Source organism: Bactrocera dorsalis, chromosome 5, assembly GCF_023373825.1.
Source record: "Bactrocera dorsalis isolate Fly_Bdor chromosome 5, ASM2337382v1, whole genome shotgun sequence".
Classification (NCBI taxonomy): Eukaryota; Metazoa; Arthropoda; class Insecta; order Diptera; family Tephritidae; genus Bactrocera; species Bactrocera dorsalis.
In genome coordinates, this window is record NC_064307.1 from 50,663,718 (window position 1) to 50,673,190 (window position 9,473).

Below are 9,473 nucleotides of genomic sequence, written 5' to 3' on the forward strand. Positions count from 1 at the left end.
TATACACATTTTCGTGATCTGGCGAACGTCACCTTTCCAGTGATACCCATTTTATTCCCGAAATCCGGGGATGCTATTCTAAATTTTACCCGAACAAAATTTAATTCACGATAAATATCCAGAATTAACTAAACAGTGATGTTCTTAATTGCCATAATGTTCGATTGGCGAAGTTTTTGTGTTAAGAGCAAATGAGGTTTTAATTGAAACTGTTAATTTGAATAGTAAAGAATAAGACGTTAAGTGGTTGGATTTAAAAATAAGGATAAGTGTATAGTCTTTAAATTGGGACTTTTATTTAACAATCTAGTGATAGTTCTCAAGAGTGAGCTACAAGGTAGTCGATTTATCAAGAATATCAACTCGAGATAGACATTTAAGCTTCGTGAAAGCAGCATGTCTTTCGATCGGTATGGAATCCTTTCGCCATAGATAGACAAGTACCTTTTATGCATCATATACATATTATGATTTAAATTAATGTAGTTTAATTCATATTAATTTATTTCTTTTCAATTTAACTTTATTTTTCTTTAAAATGCGAAATTCTGACATACATGTATGTACCCTCTTTAAAAATGAACGGGTGACACATTTCTCAACTCATTCTTATTATATAAATGTACTTATAATTCATAGTAGCGTTATTTAATATTGCTTATTTTGATTAACATTAAATTTGAGTCTAATTATTCTATGGCAAGACAGTGATTAGTAAGTTAAAGTAAAATGTATTGTTACGAATTTACTCTTGCTAGTTTACTTTGTTAGGTTCGTATCTCTGGATTGACAAATAAAATCAACACTGTTTAATTTAATTCAACAACTCTTTATTTCACAACTCGTCTACACTATAGCAGTTTACTCTTAGCACTGATTGATTACGTTGGCGCTGCCACGGCTTATATAGCCACGCACTTCTCGCTGATGCCGACGTGTCCTTCTAGAATATCGCGTCTGGAAATTACCAGAACATACGGCTATAGCCACGCACTTCTCGCTGATGCCGACGTGTCCTTCTAGAATATCGCGTCTGGAAATTACCAGAACATACGGCTATACGGCGCCAGACGCAAGCAGACAGTCGCGGCGCCAGACTCAGCAATTGTTTAACTAGACGAGCAGACAGTGTGGCGCCAGATGTCTACAACAAGACAAATGCTATTCCATATACCTACAGCTATTGTTCATAATCAGGGATGCATATAGTAATACAAATACAACTTAATACTACTTTTTGTAACACTGCCCTCCACTAAAGCCTAATCGTCCCGATTAGGCACAAATCCTCTTGAACCAAATGGGGCGAGCCTCTCCAAATGTACTACTTTCATTTTACATCGTGCTTTCCCATTTCTTTGTATGCGGTATACCACGTCATTAAGTCGTTTCATCACCATATAGGGTCCTTCCCAGGCTGTCTGCAATTTCGGGGACAAGCCTTTCTTTCGAAGTGGATTGTACAACAGGACCAGATCACCTTCTTCAAAACCTTTTGAATTTGCCGCTTGATCGAACCGGTCCTTCATCTTATTGCTCATCAGATGCGTATGCTGTCTTACCATTAGATGCAATTCATTCATTTCTTCCTTTAAGGCAGAACAATAATCTCCATCATTTCTTACAGCTGTAGGATTCGTTCCAAACTTAAGATCAGCAGGGAGTCGCAGATCAGATCCGAAAATAATCTTTGCTGGCGTGTAACCAGTTGTCTCGTGCTTCGCTGAACGATACGCCAGCAGGAACATCTGGATGCACTTGTCCCAATTCCGTTGATCTTTATCAACGATTTTCCGCAGATGTTCTTCGAGCGTTCGGTTGAATCTCTCTACCATCCCATCTGATTGTGGGTGTAACGCTGTTGTCCGTGTCTTGTGGATGCCCAATAATGTACAGACTTCTTGGAAAATGGAAGATTCGAAATTCCTGCCTTGATCTGAGTGTAATTCGACGGGCACTCCGAACCTTGTTATCCAATTTTCTACAAACGCTTCGGCTACTGTCTTCGCTTCTTGGTTTGGTAAGGCATATACTTCTGGCCATTTACTGAAATAGTCCATGACAACCAGTAGATATTTGTTTCCGGCCGTACTGGTTGGGAACGGACCTGCAACATCCATTGCGACTCGTTCAAATGGTGATCCCACGTTGTACTGTTGTAGCCTACCGCGACTTTTGGCTTTAGGACCTTTAGCTGCCATGCACTCTACGCAATTACTTATCCATTCTGCTATGGAATCTCGACAACCGATCCAGTAGAACCGTTGTTTAATCTTCTCTATAGTTTTTGTTATTCCAAGGTGCCCTCCACTAGGTCCATTGTGATATTCTTTCAATACTTTCGGGATCATGGACTTCGGTACTATGATCAGCAGACGAGACTGTTTGCCATCTTCGCTTTCCCAGGTACGATGAAGGTATCCATTAACGAGGTTTATGCTGTTCCATTGGGCCCAATATGCTTTTGCAGTTGGACTCTCGCTACTTATTTGTTCCTTTGGTGGTCGTACCCCATTTTCTTTGGCCATTACCAGCTTTGCAAGATCAGGGTCCTCCAGCTGATTGATTCTGATGCGGTGAGGAGTCCAATCATCTTCAGGTTCTATATTCAGTAATCGCAGGTCGATTATACCTTCTTTTCCCTCTGATTTGGAGCTATGTTTACGTTCCAGTGGACAAGGGCGACGCGATAATGCATCCGCATTTTTGTGGTGAATCCTCTTTCGGTGTTCTGTTGGTTGATTCCGTTTTGATGGGTTTACCTTTATATTGCAATTACGGGCAAAGTGACCCGCTTTTCCACAGTTGAAACATCTGCCTGTTGTATTTACTCGCTGTGCAGCAATTGTCTTCAGAGTCTTCAATATTTCTTCCATCAGCGCTGGTTGTTCCGTTTCAACTCTTTGTACTTTGAGTGCTGGTTTACTTAGTAGGGAAGCTGTTTCCTGTGTGAGGGCGTGCGAAACCGTTTCAGCAAACGTTCTTTTTGGCAATGCATATGTGGCGCGTTTGGTGTCCACATCACGAATTCCATTTATGAAACATTGAATTTTTACCCTCTCAATGTTATCCACAGGTGCATCTGCATTTGCCAAATGAGCCAGTCGTTCTATTTCAGTTGCGAACTCTTGCAATGACTCGTTCATTTTCTGACCCCTATTTTGCAGTTCGATCTGGTATATTTGTTTCCGGTGCTCACTACCATATCGTCTTTCTATCGCACTCATCAATGCCTCATAGTTGTCCCGTTCACAGTCTGGAATAGTCTGAAGGATTTCTGCCGCAGGTCCTTTCAATGATACAAACAAGGACGCCACTTTGTCCGCTGCATTCCAGTTATTGGCCAATGCTGTCTTTTCAAACTGAAGTTTGAAAATTTGAAATGGAATACTTCCATCGAATGTGGGTGCCTTCAATCTTGGATTATTTGTTGATGGTGCAGGGCCATGCAGTTGCAGTTCTCGCATCCGATTACTCAAATGAAGAACTTCTGATTTCAAATTTTCTTCGTCATTTTTTAAAGTGCTTAATTCGTCTTCAAATTTTGAAAATTTCTCTTGCACTTGTTTTTGTAGTTGTGTAGTATTTTCCGTAATCTGTTGTACCAAACGATTTTCTAACTGCGTATTATTTTCAGTCATTTGTTGTGTAAGGCGAGACTCTAGCTGTGATGTATTTTCAGCTATTTGCGTCATTTGCTGTGCCAGACGATTTTCTGTTTGCACTGCATTTTCTGTATTTTCAGCTATTTGCTGTGCCAGACGATTTTCTGTTTGCACTGCATTTTCTGTATTTTCAGCTATTTGCTGTGCCAGACGATTTTCTATTTGCTTAATAGCCACTAACAGCAAGTTCATGTCCACACTTGATGATGTTCGTTGTTCTTCTACTTTTTCTTCTACCTTTGTAGAAGTTTCTGGCCCAACAAATTCGAACTCGTCCACATTAATTCCATCCGCTTCCATTGCTTCACGTAATCGTGCCTGCAGATCCGCCTTTTGCCCACTTATCGGCAAATTACGCTCCTCCAGTTCCTTTTTTAATTGCTGAATTCTCAATTCTCCGAATTTAACCATCTTGAATTTGGATTATTTGACAATCCCACTTCTGACACCAATTGTTACGAATTTACTCTTGCTAGTTTACTTTGTTAGGTTCGTATCTCTGGATTGACAAATAAAATCAACACTGTTTAATTTAATTCAACAACTCTTTATTTCACAACTCGTCTACACTATAGCAGTTTACTCTTAGCACTGATTGATTACGTTGGCGCTGCCACGGCTTATATAGCCACGCACTTCTCGCTGATGCCGACGTGTCCTTCTAGAATATCGCGTCTGGAAATTACCAGAACATACGGCTATAGCCACGCACTTCTCGCTGATGCCGACGTGTCCTTCTAGAATATCGCGTCTGGAAATTACCAGAACATACGGCTATACGGCGCCAGACGCAAGCAGACAGTCGCGGCGCCAGACTCAGCAATTGTTTAACTAGACGAGCAGACAGTGTGGCGCCAGATGTCTACAACAAGACAAATGCTATTCCATATACCTACAGCTATTGTTCATAATCAGGGATGCATATAGTAATACAAATACAACTTAATACTACTTTTTGTAACAGTATGTTTTTAAAGCTATTTAATTCGTTGGGAAGAGTCCAAACGCTGTATAATAAGTGTACCTGCAACCCTGATGTAATGTCATCCCAAAACTTTGTTGTGGACATATCGATGGAATTATTTGCACGCGTGTTAAATCCCTTCACTTAAACGGTGGGTCTTTGGAAAAAAAATATGTTAAATAAAATTAAGTAAAAATAGTTTGTTAAAAGAAGAATATATAAATGTCGTTACAGATAATTGGAGCATTCCCACTGCTACGCTCCGTTTCAGTGAAATTGTGGAAAAGTCATCCCCATTATTTGAAATCGAAAACCAAATTTTGTATTAGCGGCAGCATATTAAATTTTGCCAACAAAGCTCCATTTAGTGTCCAAAACAACGTTGAAAATTCGATTAGCAATATCAGTACAAAACCTGTCACAACTACACTTAATTCAAAAGACTCAGCTGCAAATTCTAATTGGGGCACGAAGAAAAGCAAACGAAAAGTAAGGTTACGCTTTACAGACATGAGTAATCCAGAGATAGAAGCAAAATTAGCACCATTGCGTGCTGCTGCGCTGGAGCAAGGAAATTTGGTTCGAGAACTAAAAGTGAAAGGTGCGCCTGAGATAGACGTGAAACGGGCAGTGGCTGAATTAAAAGCCCGTAAAAAGATATTGGAGGACCGTGAGCTAGAACTAACTCCAAGTGTCGTAACATTCGATCGATCGAAAATGGAAGACTTGCTAAAACGTCGTTTCTTTTATGATCAAAGTTTTGCAATTTACGGTGGTATAACAGGCCAATATGACTTTGGTCCAATGGGTTGTGCATTGAAGTCAAACATCCTATCTCTGTGGCGTCAATTTTTCGTCTTGGAAGAGCAAATGCTTGAAGTAGATTGCTCAATATTAACTCCAGAACCAGTACTAAAAGCTTCTGGACATGTCGATCGTTTTGCGGATTTGATGGTGAAAGATGTCAAAACTGGTGAGTGTTTCCGGCTTGATCATTTGATAAAGAATGCTTTGGAAAAATTATCAAAGGAGAAAACTGCAACTCAAGAAGTAAAAGCCGAATGTGAAGACATTGTTATTAAACTTGATGGCATGAATAAGCAGGAGATGTCTGATGTACTTGCAAAGTATAGTATAAAATCACCTTTAACTGGTAATGATTTGACTGAACCGATTGAATTTAACTTAATGTTCGCAACTCAAATTGGGCCTACTGGTTTAGTAAAAGGCTTCTTACGACCAGAAACAGCGCAAGGTATTTTCGTAAATTTCAAGCGATTACTTGAATTTAACCAAGGAAAATTGCCTTTCGCCGTGGCTCAAATTGGTAATTCATTCCGCAACGAAATCTCTCCCCGCTCTGGACTTATTCGTGTTCGGGAATTTACAATGGCGGAAATTGAACATTTTTGTGATCCATCGCATAAAAATCATCCAAAATTTGAAAGTATTGCCGATACTCGTTTAACACTTTATTCGGCATGCAATCAAATGGATGGCAAATCAGCTCAACAAATATCAATTGGTGAAGCTGTAAGAAACAATTTGGTCGCAAATGAAACACTAGGTTATTACATGACAAGAATTCACCAATTCCTTATGGCAATAGGTATAAAACCAGAATGTCTTCGTTTCCGTCAGCATATGAACAATGAAATGGCCCATTATGCTTGTGACTGTTGGGATGCAGAATGCCTTACCAGTTATGGCTGGGTAGAATGTGTTGGCTGTGCTGATAGGTCCGCTTATGACTTAGGTCAGCACACTCAAGCGACTGGGGTAAAACTGGTGGCTGAAAAGCGTTTACCTGAACCGAAAACCATTGAAATCGCCGAAATCGTACCGAACAAACAAACATTGGGAAAAACTTTTAAAAAAGATGCTAAATCAATTACAGATGCATTATCTAAGCTTTCCTTGAGTGATGTGAATGAAGTAGAACAAAATTTGAAAGATAAAGAAGAATACGTTCTTTCTCTACAAAATGGTAGTGAATTCAAATTGACTCCTGATACTATATCCGTCAAGCACAGCACTAAAACGGTTCACGTAGAGGAAATCACACCAAGTGTCATTGAGCCATCTTTCGGAATTGGTCGTATTATGTACGCATTGCTTGAACAGAATTTCCAATGTCGTGAAGGTGATGAACAGCGTTGTTACTTCACACTACCATCTGTGGTTGCACCATTAAAATGCTCAATATTGCCATTGTCAAATAACACCGAATTTAATCCATTCATACGTCAGTTGTCCCTTGCGCTAACCAAGGCAGAGCTTTCACATAAAGTCGATGACTCAAGCGGATCTATTGGTCGTCGTTACGCGCGAACTGATGAAATTGCCATACCATTTGGCATTACCATTGACTTTGATACACTAAAGGAACCACATAGTGTAACTTTAAGAGATCGCGATTCTCTTAAACAGGTGCGAATCGGCATCAATGAAGTTACAGAAGTGGTTAAGGACCTGTGCACTGGAAAAGTACATTGGTCTCAAGTTATTGAAAAATACCCCGTATTTGAACAGCAGGAGGCTACTAAGTGAAAAACGTGCATTTCAAATATAATTATGTAAACTTTTATAGAATTTTCAATTTTTGTAATTTTAGAATCTTTCGTTATAACGGTATTTAAATCAAGCTAAAAGCATAAACAAATATTTAAAAGCCTTTTAATACATATATATAATTGGTGAATTTAATTAATTAATAATATTTAAAAAAAGTTTTCTTAAGTATCTTATACACAGTAAGAATTTTTCTTTTTTTTTTTTTACTGGATTTCGTGATTTTTGTTTGGTCTGTCACGCAAAACGGGGAAGGTATTTCATTGTATAAACCTACAAGTAACAAATCCCATCATTTTCACCCATACATACACAGGCGAAAGCTCGTAGAGTGACAGAAATTACATTAAGAATGCAATAGAATGAAGGAAGACTCACGGCAAAAGCGCAGGCAGTTCGTTAGGGTTTCCTAAATATTCTACTACTAAAACGGCCAAATGCCTTAGAAAAGGTACTAGTGTGTTCAAATATATTTCGATTATTGAAATTCATAGAGATTTAATTTACCTAGTTTTGATAAAAATTTATTTATTGTATCAAACTATTAGTAAATATTTTCAATTTTATTAAACATATTTGAAGAATCTACCTATTTTTGTTTAAATTATTACAAAGAGTTTTGTTTAGTATTTTATATGTGTGAAGATAGGCCTCTTGTGGAACCTAAAACCCAAAAAATAATTGCCTTTTATTTAAATCTCAGAGCCAAAAATCAACTATATCGATCAGGCGATCTCAGCTGTTGACGACCATATGATTCTTTTGTTACTTGACGAACAATGGCAAGTGTTAACGGGGGAGCCTGCTTTAGAGGCTTTTTGAAAATCGATTTTTTTGGGAGAGAAAAAAATAATTGATTCAGGCGAAATTTCTAGGTTTCATAATTATATATTTGAACAACTTTCACAAATTTTTTTGGATACGAATTCTTTGATATTCTGCCTTTGGGAAGCAATTGCCCGATGCATCTCGCATGGGCATTTTTCGGACGGCGGGCAGGATGCAGGTCGCAATTTCCATCGGAAACAAAAAATTCAAAGAGATTTATATTTTTTTTAATAATTTGTCTTCTAGTTGAACTAAGAAAATTCCAAAAAAAAAGTGTAAAATTCGAAAAAAAGTTGTTTTTGACCAAAAAAAATTTTACTTTATGTTGTTTAAAAATATATTCAAATTTGACTTTTCTTAGTTTTTTTAGTTTAAATATAAGATAATTTTATACCAAAGATAATAAACTTTGTCTCAACTCTATACGACGTTTAGTTTTTTTTCTATCCTGACCGCCGCTCGGTCACTCTTTCCCTTCTAGTTTCGATACTATTTCGAATTCTTATCTATAACTTTGGGGACATACTCTTAGATTTCGTATCAGAATTTATTGATCTTATAAAAAATTAATATGCAATTTGGCAAACGAAAAGTGATAAATATAAAAATAAAATTGAGAAAAATAAAAGTTCGAATAACTTATTAACGAAATACAAAGAAATAGACAAAAGTGCTACATTAGAAATAAATTCCAAGAAATGTTCCGCTTTCCTGTCTCACATGTTCAGTGTGAAGAACGAATGCAAAATGGATTTGTATAACAGCGACACACGCGAAACGATTTCATACCGATCGAACGCACATGTGTGTCGTTTATGGCCCCTTTAAACGGCACTTAATGACGGTAACCGAACTTGCTGTGTCTTTGATCAACAGGGTGTAAAAATTTCTACTTATTGGTTAGAAGAAACAAACTCGCTTATTACACGCAGCAACTTTTGTCTCGGCAACTCTTGGTTTATAGGCGAGGGGGCGACGAGGAGAGGAGAATCGCGCCGAGTTTCCAGTGTTCAGCAACTCGCTTTGTGTTCTCATTCGTAGCAGTTCGCTGCGACGTTTTTCGGCATTCGTGTTCTTTCTTTCGTAGTACATAGTTGCATTTGAGTATATTTTTTTGAAATTAATATTTTGAATATATTTAAAAAAATTAATATCATCTTTTGGCAAATAATTTGCAAATATGTATACAGATATACATAATATAATATAAATATTTTAGAAAATGGAGTATGACGAAAAAATCGAATTAATTAAAGATATTGTGAAATGTATGGAGAATGCCATACAAATTGATTCAGACGATAGTGAAAAGGGTGATATATGTGAAAGTCTGTCATATAATCTTTGTTTTAATTTTGAATTATAAATAAAATGTATTTCTTAATTGACAGAACTGATTAATATATGTGATAGAGTGGAACAAATATCTATAAGAAAAAAGAAAC

The 9,473-nt window shown here is 37.5% G+C and overlaps 1 protein-coding gene across 4 annotated transcripts; it reads left to right on the plus strand.

Annotated features, from left to right (window-relative positions):
- Positions 1 to 4,621: 4,621 nt before the first annotated feature.
- Positions 4,622 to 7,293, plus strand: LOC105223980 (glycine--tRNA ligase). Of its 4 annotated transcripts, none has more exons than XM_011201917.4 (2): positions 4,622 to 4,780; positions 4,864 to 7,293. In XM_011201917.4, exon 2 carries the CDS (start codon positions 5,140 to 5,142, stop codon positions 7,177 to 7,179), a length of 2,040 nt encoding a protein of 679 aa, XP_011200219.2. In that variant the 5' UTR covers positions 4,622 to 4,780; positions 4,864 to 5,139; the 3' UTR covers positions 7,180 to 7,293. The 4 variants fall into 4 exon arrangements, with proteins under 4 accessions (XP_011200219.2, XP_049315264.1, XP_011200217.2 ...); XM_049459307.1 differs by having other exon boundaries at positions 4,656 to 4,780; positions 4,843 to 7,293; XM_011201915.4 differs by having other exon boundaries at positions 4,672 to 4,780; positions 4,840 to 7,293.
- Positions 7,294 to 9,473: the final 2,180 nt, after the last annotated feature.